Source organism: Leiobunum rupestre, chromosome 4, assembly GCF_980474605.1.
Source record: "Leiobunum rupestre chromosome 4, qqLeiRupe1.1.hap1, whole genome shotgun sequence".
Taxonomy (NCBI): domain Eukaryota; kingdom Metazoa; phylum Arthropoda; class Arachnida; order Opiliones; family Sclerosomatidae; genus Leiobunum; species Leiobunum rupestre.
In genome coordinates this window covers 57,345,946-57,368,220 of record NC_143387.1, presented here as the reverse complement: position 1 = coordinate 57,368,220, position 22,275 = coordinate 57,345,946, and the positions used below count along the sequence as shown (strand labels likewise).

The 22,275-nt window shown below is 36.7% G+C and overlaps 2 protein-coding genes across 3 annotated transcripts in view; one reads left to right on the top strand and one right to left on the bottom strand.

Moving 5' to 3' along the window:
- rk (G-protein coupled receptor rickets) overlaps window positions 1–15,631 on the top strand; it is an 84,036-nt gene extending 68,405 nt beyond the window's left edge. Inside the window, exons 9-19 of one of the 2 annotated variants that reach the window (XR_016480638.1) lie at window positions 2,033–2,176; window positions 3,004–3,144; window positions 6,567–6,632; window positions 6,697–6,840; window positions 10,375–10,446; window positions 10,579–10,871; window positions 10,976–11,146; window positions 11,223–11,354; window positions 11,418–11,524; window positions 11,586–14,554; window positions 14,691–15,631. Coding sequence is in view for 1 of the 2 variants with exons in the window: in XM_090173426.1 (XP_090029552.1) it covers window positions 2,033–2,176; window positions 3,004–3,144; window positions 6,567–6,632; window positions 6,697–6,840; window positions 10,375–10,446; window positions 10,579–10,871; window positions 10,976–11,146; window positions 11,223–11,354; window positions 11,418–11,524; window positions 11,586–14,270 (3,955 nt within the window). In the remaining variant the exon portion in view is untranslated. Of the gene's footprint in view, window positions 1–2,032; window positions 2,177–3,003; window positions 3,145–6,566; window positions 6,633–6,696; window positions 6,841–10,374; window positions 10,447–10,578; window positions 10,872–10,975; window positions 11,147–11,222; window positions 11,355–11,417; window positions 11,525–11,585 lie in introns of both variants that reach the window. The other variant, XM_090173426.1, reaches the window with a different exon arrangement.
- A 740-nt stretch (window positions 15,632–16,371) lies between these two features.
- Mnn1 (menin 1) lies at window positions 16,372–21,685 on the bottom strand. The gene is made up of 6 exons (XM_090173425.1): window positions 21,127–21,685; window positions 20,725–21,062; window positions 19,810–20,075; window positions 19,422–19,749; window positions 18,670–19,044; window positions 16,372–18,583 (listed from the first exon to the last, which is right to left on the bottom strand). The coding sequence occupies exons 1-6, from the start codon at window positions 21,572–21,574 to the stop codon at window positions 18,344–18,346; spliced, it is 1,995 nt and encodes a 664-aa protein (XP_090029551.1). The 5' UTR covers window positions 21,575–21,685; the 3' UTR covers window positions 16,372–18,343.
- Between the last annotated feature and the right edge of the window lie 590 nt (window positions 21,686–22,275).

Here is a 22,275-nt window from a genome sequence, read left to right as displayed (position 1 = left end):
GCGGTAATTCCAGCCAGCCAATTTCGCTTCAGACACGTTCCACGTTCTTGTTGTTGGCGTTGTCGTTTTTGTTTTTAGATTCTTGATACAAAACAAGAAAGTCAAAAAGGGTAAAGGTTAGTTTCACCCTCTCGCTCAAGTCGTTTTTACATTCAAATCTTTCAAGATGGAATTTAACAAATTTAATACTTACCTTCTCATGATAGAGGTAGTTTTCAATAGGAGAAAATTTCGTACTTAAATTAATTTGATTTAAATGACCTATTTAAATCAAATGATTTAAAAAAATCATGGCTTAAAATCGCCTCTAATATTTAGAAAAGTAGGTTCTTTTGAACTGTCAATTCGGAACTATTTTCCAAGTACTAATTTATTTAAGATTTATTTAAATTTTCATTGACTATAATGCTAAATGCCAATTATAAATCAATTTGTCAAGAGAAACAGGCCACTTATATACAATAAAAACCAAATCAATAAAAATCCGATTTAATTCAAAAATCAATTAAAATTAATAAAAATCCGATTTAATTCAAAAATCAATTAAAATTAATAAAAATCCGATTTAATTCAAAAATCAATTAAAATCAATAAAAATTCGATTTAATTCAAAAATCAATTAAAATCAATAAAAATTCGATTTAATTCAAAAATCAATTAAAATCAATAAAAATCCGATTTAATTCAAAAATCAATTAAAATTAATAAAAATCCGATTTAATTCAAAAATCAATTAAAATCAATAAAAATTCGATTTAATTCAAAAATCAATTAAAATTAATAAAAATCCGATTTAATTCAAAAATCAATTAAAATCAATAAAAATCCGATTTAATTCAAAAATCAATTAAAAATAATAAAAATCCGATTTAATTCAAAAATCAATTAAAATCAATATAAATCCGATTTAATTCAAAAATCAATTAAAATTAATAAAAATCCGATTTAATTCAAAAATCAATTAAAATCAATAAAAATCCGATTTAATTCAAAAATCAATTAAAATTCTAAAAATTCGATTTAATTCAAAAATCAATTAAAATCAATAAAAATTCGATTTAATTCAAAAATCAATTAAAATCAATAAAAATCCGATTTAATTCAAAAATCAATTAAAATTAATAAAAATCCGATTTAATTCAAAAATCAATTAAAATCAATAAAAATTCGATTTAATTCAAAAATCAATTAAAATTAATAAAAATCCGATTTAATTCAAAAATCAATTAAAATCAATAAAAATCCGATTTAATTCAAAAATCAATTAAAAATAATAAAAATCCGATTTAATTCAAAAATCAATTAAAATCAATAAAAATCCGATTTAATTCAAAAATCAATTAAAATTAATAAAAATCCGATTTAATTCAAAAATCAATTAAAATCAATAAAAATCCGATTTAATTCAAAAATTAATTAAAATTCTAAAAATCCGATTTAATTCAAAAATCAATTAAAATCAATAAAAATTCGATTTAATTCAAAAATCAATAAAAATCCGATTTAATTCAAAAATCAATTATAATCAATAAAAATCCGATTTAAATAAAAATCTGGTTTAAATCAAAAAATCAATTAAAATCAATAAAATTCCGATTTAAATAAAAAATCAATTAAAATCAATAAAATTCCGATTTAAATAAAAAATCAATTAAAATCAATAAAATTCCGATTTAAATAAAAAATCAATTAAAATCAATAAAATTCCGATTTAAATAAAAAATCAATTAAAATCAATAAAATTCCGATTTAAATAAAAAATCAATTCAAATTAATAAAATTCCGATTTAAATAAAAAAAAACAATTAAAATTAATAAAAATCCGATTTAAATAAAAAAAATCAATTTAAAATTCATTTAAAAAACCGATTAAATAAAATGAAACGATTTTATTCTTTGGAACCGTATCGAGCTTACGAAAGTAGAAGTATCAAGCAAATATCATTAGAATTAAAGGAAGATGGATACTTATATATTCATATATTACTTACGTTCCCATCCACACACAATTATATATAATTACCTTTTCCAGAACATTCGCGTCGAATTTAATCAGAACGCTGCACGATGGCGATTTCGAGATGAACCGTCACCTGGCCGTCGTCGACGTCAGCGGCAACTCCATTTCGTCCGTCGGGAAGACCACCTTCAGCCATTTGCCTAACCTCAAGAAACTGTAAGTGACCATCGTTAAAGGGGCTGGAAACTGGGGTTTTGAAAAACGTCATCTGTGACGTCATTAACGAAAATTGGCGCGTAGAACTACTTTTTCTCAAGTTCGCGAAGACGTAAACAGGCACCGCTGTGTTGGAATTTTTGTATGACGAAATCCAGCGTGGTCTTGGTTAGTGTTAGCTGAGCTCGTAGGAAGTTTTAAAACTCCATTAATCTTTATTAAGATTTAGTTTAGTGAACAACAAATGTTCATTTGAGCAATAAGGTATTTTGGTAGTAGTGTGTTCGAATTTTTTAAATTATTATTTGCGAGTTTCATCGAATTTTGTAACAAAACGCTAGATGAATCGAAGCTAATTTCTCAGGGCCTTGGTTTCACTGGAGCATTTTGATAAACCTTAGTACTAACCACAGTTCTTTTGCCTTTTCTCACTTATCTAATTCACCAACAAGAGATATTTTCGTATCATCACGTTTCCGGTTTTTTATTTGAATTAAACTCGTTCATTATAATTAAATAAATATTAAAATACTAGACCCAAAACCACGTCCACGAAGGCCCGAATATCTTAGATCGCCTATGAATACCTGTCACTTGTCTCTCTCGGGTCGCTCCTCACTATTTTCAAAACATCTCCGTCAGAGCCAAATTCCTCAAGCGGGGAAAAAAGAAAATAAAGCAGGGTCCGGATTTTTTTGGAGATACTACGTCACTAGACGATTTCAAAACCCCACTTTCCAGCCCCTTTAATTATCTTTGTTCACGGGCTACTCCGTTAGCTGTTGTTAGTCCCACTCTTAATAACGGCTCGTTGTCGGGGGAAATAGGACTTTATCGGATGTGAAACACTTGGAAGAATTCTTGGACTTGGAAGGAACTGTGGCGTTGGAACATTTGAAACTGGACAGGGGCAAAATTAAATCCGTTCCCAATGATCTCTGCAAAAATGTTCCTCTACTGAAGAGCTTGTAAGTATTCAGAGCCACGATGGACGCTTCAGATTTGAGAGCTTTAGAGGCCCACTAGTAAACGTGTACGTGTGAGAAATCTTCAATTCGAAACACGCCATTACGTTCTCATTTACGAGCAGAATCCATATGAAAAGGTTCTTTCACAGGGGTAACGCCATTAGAGGCCAATTTTTAAATACCCGCAGTCTTACCAGATGGCGCCAACAGTCTGGAACGTCATGCCTTTAAATTATCTCGTACGCGAGAAATATCAAACACTTTTTTAGTTTCTTTTTATATCGAAATGTTTCCAGAGTTGAACTTCTTTTATACATTTGATCATAAACCTATCATAAGGTCCCCATAAGCAAAGGTCTAGGCCAAATTTTTGACGATCACATACCCGTTATTAAGAGGTATGTATTCAAAATCTGCACCTCCTAGTGGTTATGTTTTCAACTAGGCATTTCCCCAAATTAATTTCGCGCGTTAAACTTAGAACCACGCGGGATAAATCTTCGCCGCGATCCCTTAGCACCGCGATCCCTTAGCACCGCGATCCCTTAGCACCGCGATCCCTTAGCACCGCGATCCCTTAGCACCGCGATCCCTTAGCACCGCGATCCCTTAGCACCGCGATCCCTTAGCACCGCGATCCCTTAGCACCGCGATCCCTTAGCACCGCGATCCCTTAGCACCGCGATCCCTTAGCACCGCGATCCCTTAGCACCGCGATCCCTTAGCACCGCGATCCCTTAGCACCGCGATCCCTTAGCACCGCGATCCCTTAGCACCGCGATCCCTTAGCACCGCGATCCCTTAGCACCGCGAACCCTTAGCACCGCGATCCCTTAGCACCGCGATCCCTTAGCACCGCGATCCCTTAGCACCGCGATCCCTTAGCACCGCGATCCCTTAGCACCGCGATCCCTTAGCACCGCGATCCCTTAGCACCGCGATCCCTTAGCACCGCGATCCCTTAGCACCGCGATCCCTTAGCACCGCGATCCCTTAGCACCGTAGCCAAGGCTTATTCACAATTTTATCACTTTCAAACTTAAAATTAACACTTATCGTTGCCAAATGATTCATCAGAACCTAAATCTGGCTTTTAGAAATAAGATACCTTGTTTCTGAAGTTATATATTTTACAAATTTGAGATTTAGACGCGTTTTATGCGGCATTTATCAACCCGAGCGTGTCTGCTCTACCGAGTAAGATAATATTTTAGATGTAGAAATTTTTAAAACGGAGATGTCGCTACTGCCCTATCGTCGTAAGATAATTTTCTTTTCTCCATGACAACGCCGTTACCATGGGCCACTATGGTAGACCTTTGCTTATGGGGACCTTATGGTATAATATAATAATAAACAGCTAGGCTAATACCCTTGGCACCACCTTAGGCCCAAGTCATCTAGCGACTGATACTGCCTTTTAAACAGGTGACCGGGTTACAATGCGTAGGAGGGTGGTGGCAAGCCCTTCATGCCACGCGGGCCAACAGCTCCCCAAACTAACTATTACCACAAGTTTTTAACCATTGGGAGATAACTTGCAAAGTCTACGCATTAGTGGTTCCGAGTTTCAACCAGTGCCACAAGCTGGGATCAAATCCGGCTCCTCTTGCTGCGGGGCGAAAGTGCTAATTGTTTTTTGTAGTAAATGTATTTATTTATTTATCTATTTTTTTATTGCCTTCCTGCCAAAACGTTAGCGCCATCTGGTATAATTAAAATAATAAAAATCGAGTTACTAAAGGTTTCGCGCTTAATGTTGGTTTCCGTGAAGGCTATTTGTGAATAAGTCTTTCGCGAATCGTAGGTTAAGTACCCTGACTAGGATTGCGCTCTATAAAAACTTTATTTAAGCACAGACCACCTACCCCAAGAAGGACTTGCATCAATCTCGAAAAAAGGTGTCTCAAAAGTGATGCGCCTTTTTTTTTGCAACAAATGGAAAATAGCGCGTGAAAATCCTTCAGCTTCTACAATGTATTTTGTATGGTTACGCGTGCTCGACTTTGTACCTTTGAAACTGCCTCTATTTGCCGTGAGATGGCGTGCTCTTAAAAAATCTGCATCACATTCGAGACATAAAATTACTACCAGCGATACATGTCCCTCTTGGGATAGGTGGTCTGTGATTTAACTTAGTTCGTGTTCTATTTCGTACATGGTTTCAATTAGCCTTTTCAGTTTACGTAAAGCCATTGAAATATAAACTGTGCTCAGCAGACGATAATCCAGCAGTTTATGAGCTTCTCGCTTTGGCCGCTACGTGGCGCTATGTTACCTGAAAAGTCTAATTGAAGACGTTTCAGATAAGGCTTCCAGATTTAACGGCAGTATCATTTTTACCAATATAAAACCGGAAGTCAAAATGTCTGGAAATTTCCGGTATTACAGATTTTAATAACCAAGTTGCGATGCGAACACGCATTTTACGAGAAACATAATTGCACTACCGCCATCTATCGGAACATAGCAGAACTAGTAGAGCTTTTTTAAATGAATTTCACCGGGCCATCTATCGGCCCATTTTTTCCATGGCGACAATTTAGGACAAACAGAAACACGAAAGAACGACGAAAATTGAAAAAATAAACTTAAAGTACAAATTTTACCATTTTCTTGAAAGATAAATATTTTCGAAGATTAAAATTCGACGACAGACGCGACCTCTGGGGTCTGCAAATACTTATTTAGGAAAAAGTAAACGTTATTGAAATGAAAATATATTCCGTTTGTATTAGGAACCCAGCGGACAAATACACTACTTCTATCTTTAATAATACAATGCGTGTTTACGTAAAATCTGAACTATATATGAACATAAGTAACATAATAACAATAAGTATAACAATTAACGAGTTTTACAACCAAACTGATTTTCATAGCTATTGCGTAATCAAGATGTTTTCTCAGCACAGAGCCCTCTAGTGTCTAAAATATGCGAGACTTCCGCTAAGCCGAAATATCTGGTTTCCGATAGATAGGCGGAATATTAGGCTAAAATGATAAAAATAAAAACTTTTTATCACTCATGATTCGCACGCGGGCTTCAAAACAAAGCCAAAGCCCCTCGCGACTCCAGAACGTGCTCTCCGATATTAGGCTTACATTTTTATCAAAAAGCAGTCATCCAAAACGGTAAGTCGCGAGTCCAAGTCACAGCTTGAAGAGAGTATCAGTGCCGAAAAAAGTTTCGGTTAGAAAATTAGCATTAAAGCAATAGGAAGTGTCATACTTCTTGTTATTATGTTACTTATGACATGAATTAATTTCACCGGTGAAATTAATTGTTATAAACCGACAAATCTGGACCTTTTTAAAGCTTTCTTCACGTACACGTACACGTACACGTAGGCGTTTTAGTTGGACTCGATACCTCTAGTATAATAACTAAAATAATTAAAATGGTTTTATGTTAATGCTAGAAATTTAAATTCAAATGAAATTCACGCATTGCCAAATTTAACCGACTGTACCCAGTTGAGATTATTGTAAGTATCAATTAAGCTTAAATCGAATAGTGGTTTTTTTACTTTAATTTTAATCTATATTTAGGGATTTAAGTTACAATTTCATCAGCGAACTGAACGGCACCCCTTTCAAAAACCAAAGCAAATTGATCGATCTGTTGCTGAGTAATAATCGGCTGGAGTCGTTGGAAGCTGAAACGTTAATAGGCCTGGAAAACCTCTTGGTTTTGTGAGTACTCTGGTCGGTTTTACGATCATCTTATAACCAGAAGTTTAAATTATAACCTCTTTCCGTGATAATATCAAGTAAAGTAAAATTAATTTTTAGACAAACCGAATGTTTCGAGTTACTTGGTTTTGGAAATAAGGTAGCGAACGAGTTAGATGGCGCCTGTATCAATTTGTACGAAATTCAAATATGATGATAGTGCTTACACGGGTTGTGGGGTCCCGCGAATTGGCCAGAAATATCACTTAAAATTAAAATTTCTTAATGCAACCGAAAAAATATAATTTTCAACTAAGTCGGTTTTAATTTAAAAAAATGGTGTACATTTTAATTCGAAAATCGCCCAAAAACCACTAAAATGGGCAAATGCCCCACTTTCGGGCCACCGATCTCACAATTGTACCTTTAACGTACCGCGAGAAATCGTGCGAACACCAGCGGCGGACACGGTACGCGAAACTAATACACACAAACCCTAGCGATTGTGTGTAATAAAAGGATGAGTTATTTACATGATGAAGAGATATATAAATATTGCATTACTGATCGATTGGCCGACGAATATTATTTCTTTATTTATATACGCATATTTAAGGCGGGAAAACGTTATCTTTTAGGGCAAATTCTATAATACAACGTAGAAGGTTTGTTTGCTTATTTTTATTTTGGATCTACAACAAATATACATATTATTACTTTATTATAAGTTATAAAAAATACACTAATAAGGACAAGAATTATTATTATAAACAAACCCTATCTTTATATTTCCACAACCCTAAATAGGCGTTTCAAACGCTTCTACGGGCGGCTGGTCTATTTTTCGTCTATTTTTATTTCTGTTAGATATTTCAAATAAAAGCCGCCGGCGTCGAACATTTTGACCCTTTTTAAACACGAAACTGTTGTGAAAAACAGCGTATGAAATTGACAGCTTTGGCCTCTGAGATCCATTCACGCAAATATTTGGCAAATCGCTCCACAGAGAGACTTTTTCCGACAGTTTTTAAAAAATATCTTTTTATATCTTTATGCTAAACTGAAAACAACTTTTATTTTTTCTTCAATACCGTTTCATTTATTTTTTTTTTAAATATTTCGCTTCACCAAAAACGTCTGATACGTTTTTGGCAAGGCTTAAGTATTGATTCACTACACGATACGATATAGAAGAAAAAACGTATTCTTAGTTTTTTGTTAACTCCGTGAAACTAGACTTTTCCGAAATTGATTTTGTTTTAAACCGATTTTTATTCTTGCCGTCTTCCGCCGTCGGGGGTCGCTGCAAGATCTTTTCGGATTTCTTCCTATTGTTCAAGCCCCATACAGGGTGTTTCCAAAGGTTATGCAAATATTTTAAGGCGTTGTAGGGGCTGAGTTGAGAAGTATGCCGGTTTTTTTCCCCATTTTCCTACGATGAGTGAAAAGAGCGCCAGAGAGCTTAAAAGTGTGGTCTACTAGCCCCTTGAAATAGGCTGCAACAAGCGCAAAACCAAGCAGCAGGGACTTTAAATACTGCTTAAGTTCACTTATTGTTACGCTGGTTACCTCTATTTGTTTACAAAGTCCTTTTTTACCTATCACAAGAAACCAAAACTTAATGTTCGCGTTTCTACTTCCAGGGGCTAGTAGGTCACACTTTGAAGCTCTCTAGCGCTCTTTTCACTCATCGTAGGAAAATGAGGAAAAACAGGCCTACTTCTCAACTCACCCTTTGCAACTCTTTAAAAATTTTGTATAACCATTTGAAACACCCTGTATATCAAATACGTTCTAGACATGGCGTTTTAAAATCAGGCTGGAAAACTCTTCTCTAAAATATCGCGTATAATATTGGGTGGCTACATCCAGAAGGGGTCGCTACCAGCGTTGCCGGGAACTGGCCACCGAAACTGACTGTCTGGAGACGCGAGACTTTTGGCAAACAGTGATCATTAATTCATTGGAGCGACGAAGCTTATAAACGGGTAGTGAATTCGGAGGGGTCTGCCATCTAGCGGCAAAGGGTGATTGACGGATGGCGTTCGAGTTGAGCTAAAATTCCAAAGCGCTGATATTAAGATGGTAAACAAGGCACGGCGTATGGTTTGCGTACTCTTCCACCCCTTAAATTCGATATAGACGACGGACAAAAATTATTCGTTGGAAGTTGAAGATCGATCCAATAAGAGTTAAAATGAAATTTGTCAATAAAATTCTATTCGCGACTGAAAACTATCGCTACGCCCTCTTTGATTTGCCATTGAAAGCTACATAGGTATAGTGAGTTGCAGGCTAAGAAAGACAAAATATATAGTACAGTCGGCGCAAGGATACCTCAGATTGTTTCCGGTTAGTCGACCGCGCGAAATTTAAATTTGGCCACTTTACGGTCAAATTCGAATTTTGCTATTATCGTCGGTTTTTTGCGCCATCTAGAAACTGAAATTGGAATCTTTATTTTTAAATTTCAAGTTGTGGGGGCGAGCAAATTTAAAAGATAAGACTTTCCTATCATTCTTAAATTTAAAATAGTATGCATAATTATTTGTTTTTTTTTTGTAAACAAACGAGCAATAATATTCAAGTAAACAGACTAAGACTTTATTTGATAAGACTAGAGAAAACTTATTAACTGAAAAAAATTATTGGATAATGTCAATTTATTATAACAAAATCAATGAATTCTAAACAAATAAAACAATAAGAAATCAATTATCACATTCCTCGGGACCACTATGATCAGTGTCCCTTTCGCTTTCCGAACTGCTTTCTTCGGTGCTACTAAAAGTAATCTGGAATACATATTGCTTTTGCAAACTTTCTCGTAAATTATCAGCCACCTCGGTCGCGAATAATAAATTAAATTGATAATTAAACTAAATTTTCATATTTCTTAGCAATCTAAACAAATTAAATTTATTTAAAAAATCTATAATAAATTAAATTGATGGTTAAATTAAATTTTCATATTTCTTAGCAATCTAAACAAATTAAATTTATTTAAAAAATCTATAATAAATTAAATTGATGGTTAAATTAAATTTTCATATTTCTTAGCAATCTAAACAAATTAAATTTATTTAAAAAATCTATAATAAATTAAATTGATGGTTAAATTAAATTTTCATATTTCTTAGCAATCTAAACAAATTAAATTTATTTAAAAAATCTATAATAAATTAAATTGATGGTTAAATTAAATTTTCATATTTCTTAGCAATCTAAACAAATTAAATTTATTTATAAAATCTATAATAAATTAAATTAATGGTTAAATTAAATTTTCATATTTCTTAGCAATCTATCCAGATACTACTTACTCTTAGAATGATCGTTTTAAATTTGTAGGTAGTGAAGATAGCGGCTTAAAATCTAAATTGAAATGATGTTTAATTTTCCTTTTCGCTAAAATTGGAGGCTTAGATACAAAGTTTCGCGAAATTGCGGCTTAAGATTGTTTGTAATAGCTAATTCCTCCCAGGCTTAGGCTTAATCTACATACATTTTATATCAACGTTGGATTCTTTTTAATTAATTCTCGTTCCACTGTAGAGATTTGCATAACAACAAGATAGATAATATCAACAGCGACGCGTTCCTGCCTCTGAAGGAATTACGAGACTTGTAATTAGTTTTTCTTCTCTTTTATTTAAAAGATCAAACGGTCAATAAAGTTAACTATACGAATAAATTGAAATGAACGAACTTTATTGACTACGGAAAATAGAAGCGTGTACTACAGCGTATGTCTTTTAGGAATCTAGCCATGAACGAATTCTCTTCGCTACCCACTAAGGGTCTGCAAAACCTGAGGTATTTAAAAACGACGAAGAATCACAAGCTGACGGAGTTCCCTCCGCCGGAAGCCTTCCCTAAAATCCACAGCTTGAGTCTTTCCTACGCCTACCATTGCTGCGCCTTTCTGCCCTTCGTCAACAAGCCTTTGGCGGGTCCGGCCGCCATCCAAGAGACCATCTTGTGGGTGCACAATCCGGAAATTGACATGTCACTGTGGAACACCAATTACACCGATTTCTGGCCCGAACACAGTTGAGTCGAGACTTAGGTTCCTCGCTTGCTTTTTATCTCCTTTTACGCGTGGTACTTCCGGGAGTGTTCGAAGTAAAACTAACTCTCGTCTCCGCGTTCGCAGAAAACTTTTCGGAAAAGTACGGCGAGATTCTTCAAGCCTACGGTCGAGACTATATGATTCCGGACAACATCGCTCAGTACGCCGAGGAGTTCTTCGAAGACTACAAGTCCATTTACAACAGTGACGAGTCCATCCGAGCCCGATACCCCATTCAGTGTAATCCGAAACCAGGTAACGAAAATACTTTTTTAGAAAATGTCTTTGACAACCAGGGGTTTTTGTGTAATCCCCCCCCCCCCTTTGGCAGGTCCCTTCATGCCCTGCGAAGATCTGTTTGGTTGGTGGACCCTGAGATGCGGAGTGTGGGTCGTGTTCTTGTTAGCCATGCTAGGGAACGGAGTCGTCGTGGTGGTTCTTTTATTTGGAAGGACCAAAATTGGTGAGTACAAAGGTGTTCGGAGCTTATGGCGAACGTAGTTAAGCCCGTTTCTCGATTCTCCAGATGTCCCTCGGTTCTTAGTGTGCAACTTGGCGATGGCCGACTTCTTCATGGGCATTTACTTGGGTATCTTGGCCGTAGTAGACGCTTCCACTTTGGGAGAGTTCAAAGTAAGGACGGAAACGTCGTTCTTCGGGATCAGGCTCACGATCAAGTTTTCTCTTTCTGTAGGTATTCGCGATTCAGTGGCAGTATTCCGCCGGCTGTCAAATCGCCGGGTTCCTCGGAGTGTTAAGCAGCGAGCTGTCGGTCTACACTCTGTCGGTGATCACTCTGGAGCGGAACTACGCCATCACTCACGCCATGCACCTGAACAAGAGGCTGTGTTTGAAGCACGCCGGCTACATTATGAGTTGCGGCTGGACTTTCGCTCTAGTCATGTCCATCCTGCCGCTCTTCGGCGTCAGCGACTACCGCAAATTCGCCGTCTGTCTGCCCTTTGACGTGCACGATTCCTCTTCCTTGGCATACGTCGTCTTTTTGATTCTAATCAACGGCGTGGCTTTCCTTATTCTGATGGGCTGCTACTTGAAGATGTATTGCGCCATCCGAGGATCGCAGGCCTGGAATTCCAACGATTCCAGGATCGCGAAACGAATGGCTCTGTTGGTGTTCACCGATTTCGTTTGTTGGGCGCCGATCGCTTTCTTCTCTCTAACGTCCGTTTTCGGATTGCATCTAATTTCGCTAGAAGAGGCCAAAGTTTTCACCATTTTCGTCCTGCCACTCAACAGTTGCGCCAATCCATTCCTCTACGCCATCTTCACCAAGCAGTTTAAGAAGGACTGTGTCCTGATTTGCAAAAGAATCGAGGAAAGTCGAGTCACTCGAGGAATTGGCCGTTGCCGTCACAGTTCCAACTTCAGCAACCGCCATACGCCCGCTAATACCAACTCGGCGGCTGAACGTAAAAGTGGAGGTCCGGCTTTGACTCCGGGTGGCGTCCTAATGGCCGGAGTCAACAGCGGCAGCGAACCTCTGGCCTGCGTCTGCCATATCGCCAAGCAACCGGAAAGGAGAACCTTGTTCGGTTCTCGGCGAGGATGGAAGGCTTTAGCTATGAGGTACTTGTTCTGCCAAGATCAATCGCGCCAGGATCCAAGTAACAGCGACTACGCGTACGCCATAGCCCAAATTCAGAAGAATATGGAGCACGGTCACCACAAACGAGCTTCGTCCATATCCAGCGAGAATTTCTCTTCCCGCTCGGACAGCTGGAGACAAGGGAACGTGCCCCTGAGGCTTTTGGAACGGGCCAATCGCCGTACTTCGTGGTCGGTGACCCGGAAGCAGTCGCAAGACTCGAATCTCTCTTGCAGTCGGCAGGATTCCTCCACTTCGACGTTTAGAATGTCCAGGTCGAGCGTCAGTAGCGACGCCAATTCCGGGGCCAATCGCGGCCAGTTTAGTCACAGTCTCAGGGATAGGAGCGCTACCGTGGCGAATGCCGTCGGGGATGAAAGGCAAGCCAACTCGGTCGGATCGCCCACTAACTCCGGTCCCGGCTTGAGCCGGGGCGCCATTATCTCGTCTCTCAGGGAAAAACCTTCGACGTTCGGTAGCGAAGGCCCAGTCCCTCGACTCACTCGGGGCATGATGAGTGTCAGCAAGGACAAGCCTAAGTTGTGCCGCCAGACGGCGGTGGATGACTGCGCCGTCGGGAATCGGAACGCCGCCTCCGTTCACAACCGCTGCGGGATCGAAATGAGGCCGTTTCCTCAAAAATCGCCTCCTTACGGGACGGCGGCGGGTTTAATCGTTCGGGGTCCGGCGGGTTCGGATCTCTGTCCGGCTTGCGCGCGCAAAGAGACTAGTCCCCCGCTGACGTTCAAAAGCAAAGAGCTCGAGGAAAAATTCACTTGCTTCTACAATCGTTTGGCCGAAACCAGTAACGAAGAAAGCAGCGAAGTTTCGACTTCGAAAGACGAACACGTGGTCGTTTCCACCGACCAGTCTACGGCCGAAGGGTGCCACGGAGATAGCTCGAAGGAGAACCCCGACGCCACTACTTCTAGTACGGCTACCACCACGACAGTGACTACCACGGCTAGCATTAACTTACGCGATGACGTAGACCCTGTCGAAGAACCGTTGCTGCCCACCAGCGTTTCCGCAACTTTCCGAGAATCCGAAGCCGCCGATCACGTACCTCCCATGGACAGACTGCCGGTCAGTCGTTTTTCGGACGGTTCCCAGCTCGAGAGGCTACACGCCAGCGAAGAGAACGTCCGCGGTTCCTCGGCGGGAGCCAAGTCGGGCAGCACCACAAGCTTACGCGACTCCTCCCCATTCAAGCTGGAAAAGAAGACTGCCTCGGAAAACTCCCTCAAAAAGTTGTCTTTGCGCAGTTTACCCGCCGCGATTCTCAGATCCTTGTCTAGTCAAAGCCCTCGCGGTAAAACGCGCTCCAAATTAGAGCTAGCCGGACCTAGTCGACTTCGTAAGAATAAAACCACAAGCTCCGCGGTTGTCGTGGCCTCTGCCCCAGCTCCGCCCAAATTACACTGTTCCAAGAGCGAAGTAGCTCTGGCTTCCCACGCTAGACCTCACGCGTCTCTTCCCGCTTTTTCCGATTGGAAGAATGCCCCAGGAAGGCCTATTTCGGCTTCTCAACCGCGCCGGAAGTCTGGTTCCGTGGCTTCCATGGGCCGCGTCTTCGCCGAGGACGATTCCGATTCGGAAGGGGATGATGTCTTTTTAACCGACGAGAGGCGTCGCTCTCGAACTATGGCGCAAGACCCGAGTTCTAGGAAATCAACGGTAGAAGCGATCCCCAGAGCCTGCGTACGCACCAGTGAAGATATTCCATTGATGGAGCAGCAAGAATTAGAACAATCGCGTCATAGAGTGACGTGAAAACTCGTTTAATAATAATCAGACTGATGCGAAATCAGTGACATCAGAACGTGCGAGACGCGAGGTTATAAATTTCATTGCTAGTGTTGTACATTATTTTGATGGGTTAGTGGTGACAATTTAAAAGATTCCTTGTGGAAATTATAATAAACACGGAGTGTGGAAGTATTGTTGTTTTGAAATTTTACATTGTCTTGATCCGGCATCACTGTTATGTTTTCGTTTTTCGCGGGAACACGTGTTTATAACGCGTCCAAGTGACAATCAGCGAGTCACTGTTATAAGTAATTAGATAATTTCAATTAAAATGTATAATATAATATGGAAACGAAAAATAAAGTCGTCTTCCATGATTGAATAGAAAGTTTAAAAAAAACGTAAGTTTTATATTTAAAAATTGTTGTCATCAATAATTATTAGATTGCGAACATTTGGCCTCCAAAATTTACTTAAACATGCCCCTTTACAAATTTGGGACTGGACTACAGTATGAAATTAGACAATGACAACGAATGGCTCTTATTCTATTAAAGCAAAGTATTATTGGTAAGTTAAGTTTTAATATTAATATAGAAGGGAGTTTGTGAACTTAATTTTGTATAAGTACAATGTAAGTTAAATGTGCAAATAGTAAGAGAAATGGCTAAGGATAAAGGACCTTCAAAATTATGTGAATAATTTTTTAAAGAAAATTTCTATTAGGCATTTCAAATTAATATTGTGTTTGTGTTAACGTATTATTCAAAATGACGCACATTTTAAGACTTTAAAAATAAGGAAGAGAAAATAGATGGTGCTTATAGTGATTTATTTACACAATCTTCGTTACCGCAGTGCTAGCTTGAAAAAGAACCATCCATTTAAATCTATTACTATTGTTGAGTAAAATCCCCTAAGATCAGTGAGTGTCATTTTAAATCGGGGGATTATGGTGGAAATACCAACAAGTTATACTCATGTAACATATTTGCGAATGAAACCTACTTTAAATTAATTTATTGAAACCAATTCGGGGTATTTTAACTCCTTTGGACTTTGTAAATTTTCCAAAGCAGTTTTGTCATCTTTGAGACATTTTTACTTATAAAACCAAATTGAACATGGTGCTTAAAAGAGTTTTAATTTTCTATTGACTATGAAGTCAAATGAATGGAGTTATATTCAAAACAAAAAAGTGCCTGCGATTTAAGAGAAATGGTATTTGAAATGAGATTAAAATTTCACACACGGAATTAAGTCCACCATGTTCGCAGTAGACTAATCATTTTGTCATATTCTCAAATCATTACCTGTTGTATTTTTAAATTGTCTGTTTACTCGAATGGATCATAATTGATAGGAATAAAAACAATTGTCTTTGACCATTGCCGTTTGTTTTTAACATACTAATATTAATAAATAAGTAATCAAACGCATTACCAATATTTGAACCACTTAATTTTTTAAATTATTAATTCATTAATGTAAAGCTCATAAGCATTTTGATTAGGCCTATTCCAATAAGTGCATTAAGCGATTAGTTCCAGGGTTATTAGCCTCTCTCATTTCACACCAAAATCTACAAAGTAAGTAATAAAAAGGGCTTTGTTAATTTTAGGTAGATATTTATGAGTTGTAGTTTTATTTTTTATACTGGTTTTCACCTCTGATTAGGGATACACTGATATATCGGCTATTCGTGGTCGATATATTAACAAAGTTATTTATCATAGCCGTGTATATGATAAAATCTTTGTAAAAGATGGGGCTATCAGGAAATCGAATATCGTTTTTTTTATTTGTTAAAACTTGTCTAAAAAAGGTATTAGTCCATGGGCCAATCAAATAAAATATTATCATTAGTTAGTTAATCGAGAATTTTACTATTTTTAAATGTTTTTCTGAAAATATTTTTCTAATACCGGTATTGGCCAATATTGGCTTCGCTTAAGTCGATATTAGAAAAATAGGCCGATATAACGGTGCATCCCTACTTAATATTTGAATTGACCTTTTTTTTTATTATTTTGCAAAATTAACTATGGGGGCAAAACAAGATTACTAAGACTTATCAATCATTAAGTGAATCATATTTTTAAACCAAATAAGGGGAATCGGTATCTTTTTATTACATGTTTGTAGTTACATAATTCGCAGGCAAAAGTAACAGTTTTTACATAATGGAACAACGGACTTGTTTTAAATTTTCCTTTATCAGAATAAGAAACTTTAGAAGGGATACTTGTCTAATAAACTTCAATCACAGCTTTTGCTTTGGTTTTTTTAAAGATCTAAGTAGGCCTATGTCTTTACATTTTTTTCTTAACAAATTTAAAGCCGAATAGATTAATATAAAACACATTATAAATTGCAATTTTTTTTACACGGAAGGTGGAACGAAAATAGTATTTTTAAAGTGTTTAAATTTGAGGCAAATACTTTTGTGCCCCAAATTTTGATCATACATTTTGAAGGGGAAATAGAAAACAGTCGTATAATTTAGTAACTTACGTTATAGATATAAAAATTTCAAATACCGGTAATTTTATAAATTACATAAGGCTAAATAGAAATCTAATTTTACTTGAACACAAAATTCACTAATTTCTTTCCAAATTCTAAAATAATTTGTTTGATAAACATGTGTAAATGCCTTGATAGAATGATAGAAATGTAAAAATATTAACTCAACATTAAGTAAATAATAAATTTGGAATGTTAAGTAATCATTTTATTGTGATTTTCCATTACTACCACCGTCGAAGCGCTCCCAGATATTGCTCTACTAAAACAAGAAATAGAACACGAAACGTCAACTGTAAGCGCTCCAAAGTGGGTAAAAGGAAAAAACGGCATATCATCAATCGGTAAGAATTTTCCCCCCTGGTAGGAACGTGGTAAATTTTTTTAAAGCTTTTTTTGAAAGAATTTTATAGTTACAAACTTTGATGCCATTTTTAGAAATTGGCAAAATTTTGCCAAAAATAAAGATCAATTTTAGTTGAGGACAAACAGGATAGCTAATACTTATCAATTTCAGAAACATACAACCAACGTTTTTTTTTTTCATATGTAGAACATCAAAAATACTTTTTTGCATAATTTTTTTCTTAGCAATGTACATTTTTGTTGCAAAATATTTTCCATTTTATTCTCTTATTTTAACCACTCTGTCTTAAACATTCGACTCTGATATTCATAAGAAAATAGACCAAATTGGTAAAATGTTTAAAACTTATCATTTACAAAAAAAATCTCACAAATACAACGTGAAAAATTCTAACTGTAAACTTGAAACAACATTCTCCAAAAAAAGCTCTGTCAGGTTCTTAATACAATGGTTTTCGTACATACTTAGACAAGGGACTAGCTCTAATTGGAATTTTTGCGTTCATTACTCAACCAGTAACTTCAACTATCTTTTAGCCTTTCATTTCATTCGTTCAATGAATAATTAACCGCTTCAGACTATATATTTCTCATACTCAGCTAACATAAACATTAATGTTAGCACCTATTTTACAACTAACAAAGTTTGAAGGGATTGAATAGCGATTATGAAAAGACAATTTTATGTAAAAACTAAAGCGGCTATTGACTGAGTTTTAGTATAAATATCCGTTATCACTACTCAATCCCTTTAACCATAAAATGAATTCTTTATAATAATTCCATCTTTCCATATACTGATCAACAATTTAACAGTTAAAGCAATTTCTGATCCATTTCAATGCCAGGCTTACGGGAGAATAAAATTTTTATATCAAAATCCAAATAAGATGGTTCTAAAATTTAAATTATCATAATTTAATAAATATCATAATTGGTTTTAGACTGATTGATAAAATTAAAGGTAAAAATTATATTTCTTTATAAATAGTATGAAAAATAATAGTAAAAATTGAAATTGGGTAGTTTAAAATAAAAACTATATACATTTTTTATAAATAAAATAATACAAAAAAAGCGCTGGCATTATTAGTTTACAAATTATAAAAGCTCAACTCTGAAATAAGTACATCCTTCCGAAGCCTGGTATTGTAAGAACCAATCACGAAAAACAATCCTTATTTACAACTGTATATCTCTTGAAATTAATCTCTTCTTGCGCGTTTGCTGCACCTATTTGAAATAGAATGCTGCAGTTCAAAATCACTGTTTGGGTTAGAGTTACTCCTTCCACGTTTGCTAACGTGCACTTGGGACTGTGCCGTTAGTTGCAATTGTATAGCTGATGTATTGATTCGCTCAGCTGTTAGTAAATCTTTCAACCCTGTCATTTTTTGACTCGAAAGTGTAACGGAAACCTTGCCCTCAATTTTCTGTAGTGCTGTCTTTAAAAAAAAAAAACTCTTTGTTATTTTAACGTTAGTAATACATTTTAAAAAAACAATCTTCATAAATACTGAATTTTATTTACAATTTTAGTTTGGGTTGTATTAACGTTGTTTTTCTTGTGGTATTCAGTTTCTTGACAAAGGTGTGATTTTCCATTCCCATTTAGGTACTGTGATTTGTCAGAAATTTTAATTTTAGGCGGTTCCCTGGAAAATGGCTCCTCCGCTACTGATCCTAACAAATAGTCTGGATTTAGAATGTTGTCCCCGCAAGCTGCTGCCAAAGTTGCAATATTGGGATGAGGTTCATCATTGGATTCAAATTTGGTCTTCAGAGATAGTAACATCGAGGTATTTTCCTTTTCCATTTTGGGTGCGGACTTGCCATTTACTCCTGGTTCCTTAATGGGATCTGATTGAGTCTCTTCTGTGTTTTGGTGGTTTAACTTATTCGTAACCTAAAATCATGTTTCATTTTCAATCGCATATTTATGATATTTAACTTTAAAATGGATAAGTCTAAGGTAGTTTCTAAAATTTTTAATGTAATTAAAACAGTGACGTAGCCAGGGGAGCACATATCCCCCCCTGAAACGTATGGTTCTATGTACAAATCTTTGTTTTTACTGTTTTTCAATGGAGTGCCCCCCTGGAACCAAAATCCTGGCTATGCCACTGAATTAAAATCAATTCAATTAATAGCAATTTTGAACAAATGTAGGCTTAAAATTTCTTGATTCAATCAATATTCTTAGAAGTTGGTTTATGTATATAATATTATTAGAAAGCCAACTTCCAATACTCTGAACTTGAAATAGTAAAAAGCAAATAGTACGGGAGTAGCTTTATTATCATCTGTTTCTGGTATGATTTCAACTGACGCTCGAACTGTATAGAGGAACTTGGAAATGGTGGCAACCAGTGGTCGAGCCCATCCTATATGTAAAACTGGGGTGGGTGATTCCTCTTCCCAGGCACAAAGTCCATCGTAGAATTTTAGAAGGGAGGCGAAACAGTGGGCATCTTGTAACAAAGGAATCTGACTGAGACCGGATGGTTCGCAGCCACCAGTACTCACTACTTTTATAACGTGAGGTATTAACTCGTTAGCTATTTCCAAAAATTCTTTGTAAATTTCTTCATCTTCTCTGTTGTAATTAAATCTTCGGGGTGTAAAACAAAGATTAATTAATTTGCAAACTGTTTAATTTCATATTTCATACTTTCTAATGACAGCGGCGGCATTAGCCCATGCCTCTAGTGCTTCTTTATATCTGCCATTACGGTATAAAAAACCTCCAAGATAAGTCCAGGGATATACGTGTTGGTCATTGTAACATTCTTTAGCTGAGATGACTGACTCCCGAAAAAGTTGCAGAGGCGGTGGGCGTCCTGGAGTTGGGCTAATCTCTTCTAAATCTCCTAAATTTCCCAAAGCCATGGGGTAGTTTCTTAGGTGACCCTTGTCATACAACTGCCATAGTAATTTCTGGGTAATGAGATATGTAATGGAAGATTTATTCGATTTGATTATACCATTTGTTAAGAATAAAAACAACATAACTTCATAGTAATAATAACGGTTGTAAACATATTCTGAAATATTCTGGGCTAATCTTTCAATTGCTTGACCAAATACAATATATATATATATATATATATATATATATTGTGGTACTGAATGAAAATTCAGTATAACTACTTTTGAGTTCGGAAATTATCTCCCCACTGCCTTCCCAAAGTTCTTAAGTTTTCGCTTTGAGGTGAATCTTAATAATAAGTTTGGAGCTGTTTGCATGTGCAGCTTGAAAGGCTAAGGGCTCGATGATTCATATTTTCTCCCTTAAAATACTTTTTATTTTGCTAAAAAGTGGTCTTCAGGTGTTTTTTGGTATCCCCATTTGGCTGACACCCATTGTTAGGTGCCCACTCAGTTCCTACTTTAATCTGACCCTGGAAATGGCTTGCCATGACACTCCTACTCATTGTAACCCAGGCACATGAAATTATGGCATTCCAAATCACTCACGGTCATAGGTATTTATTTTTATTTTTTCCAAACTTGATGTAAAAATTCTCAATACTCTATTTTCAAAGTTACGATGTTTTCATTCTAAGGAAAATAATTTAAAATTTACCTGTTGTAGATGGGCTAGTTCGTAACTATCACTAATGGCGTTTATAGAGGGATTAATTCCAGAAACTAAAGCGGCAACTTCCGTATAGCGTGTGCATTTTATTGGATATCCATTTAAATATAGCCAAGACTTTTCTACGGATGACGTAGTAACTGGTTGCCCCCTCTTATCTTCATTTCCTTTCCCATGCCACGTTACTTCGGCTGTTTCTACCCCATTACGACCAAATGTAACCCAGGCATGGTCTTCTGATAATGCTAGATGAACATCATTTAAGTTTAACAGTTGACACGCAGCTACAACCGAAAATGCAACTCCAAAACAATCTAATTTGTTCCCTAGAGAAATATTCAAAAATTTAAAACTTGACAATTCATTGTTACGCATTATTTACAAACCTACCTGTCAAATAACTATAAAGCGACTGCAAGTGCGCTCGATCTTTATAGTAGCTTCTTGTTAAAGAGCTCCAAACTATGTCTGATACTTTTTTGACCAGCTCCCGAGACGAATACTGACTCCCTTTATACTTTGACATGTCAATGGACCCTTTTATTTGACTTTTAAATTTACTGTATAAAGCTTCAATGGCAGCTAATTCTACTAATGGGAAAGGTTCTTGCTTGTTAACTTCATCGTCATCACTCGCATCTCCCTTTTCTTCGTCGTGTTGAAGCGCGGATAAGTTTCTGTTACATGTCAGCTGGTTTTCAATATAACCGACAATAATGGAAAGCAATGCCAAATTGGGGCCATTTGTGTTTTCCAGTTGTTCGTTAAATATTACAAGAACATCCTCCAGTTTATTAAGAGGGAATAAGCGTTTGACACTTTCTGAAAACCCTGACATTTTCGAAAAAACGTACTTGTTACCTCATATTACATTTTTTATGACCTACCGAAAAAACCCCAACAAAAATTAGTAATAAACTAATAACCCAAAAAAATTCCGGGTGTCCGTCTTCCGACTGTCGATTTTACTGAAAGTCTGAATCCTTTTTTTTATATAAGAAAATTGGTGTCAGGTTATTGGCCTTAGACACCACACAGCACAAATGAAAGGATTTGAGGCCCCTACTCCCTAGAGACGACGAGGCATTATGGTAATCCGCCATTGAAGTTCGAGAATGTTAAGATGTTTACGAATAAAAATGAAATGAATGAGCTTCGCTATATCTGCAAAAACGAGGATTGCCCTATTAACAGAGGCACAAGGAAAAAGAATACTTGGATACAATGTTGTGCTGCTGATTGCCTTAAATGGTTCCACGCTGAATCTATTCCCATTGACCTTTCGAATGTAAGTGGACTCAAAGATACCGGGAAATGTAATAACTGTACATCTGGTCTGGACTTGGGTGAACTAACCCAAAGCAGGATATTCACAAGACATCGATCACAGCTTTCGCTAAGTCAGCCTCACTCGTTGGGAGAATTAAAGAATTCAATGCTTGGGAAAGATAAATCTCACTGGGAAATTGAACCATTCTCAATGGCCTCTGTGAAAGCTCTAGTGGAGGCAGCAATGGAAGGAGTCATCGACAGAAAGCT

Excerpts from the sequence above, each read along its gene's own strand:
- Mnn1 (XM_090173425.1), bottom strand. The coding sequence starts at position 21,574 with ATGTCAGGGTTTTCAGAAAGTGTCAAACGCTTATTCCCTCTTAATAAA. Across the intron at positions 19,750-19,809 it reads GCCGCCGCTGTCATTAGAAA|ATTTAATTACAACAGAGAAG; the intron begins GTATGAAATATG and ends TACACCCCGAAG. Across the intron at positions 19,045-19,421 it reads ATGATAATAAAGCTACTCCC|GTTACGAATAAGTTAAACCA; the intron begins GTACTATTTGCT and ends ACATGATTTTAG.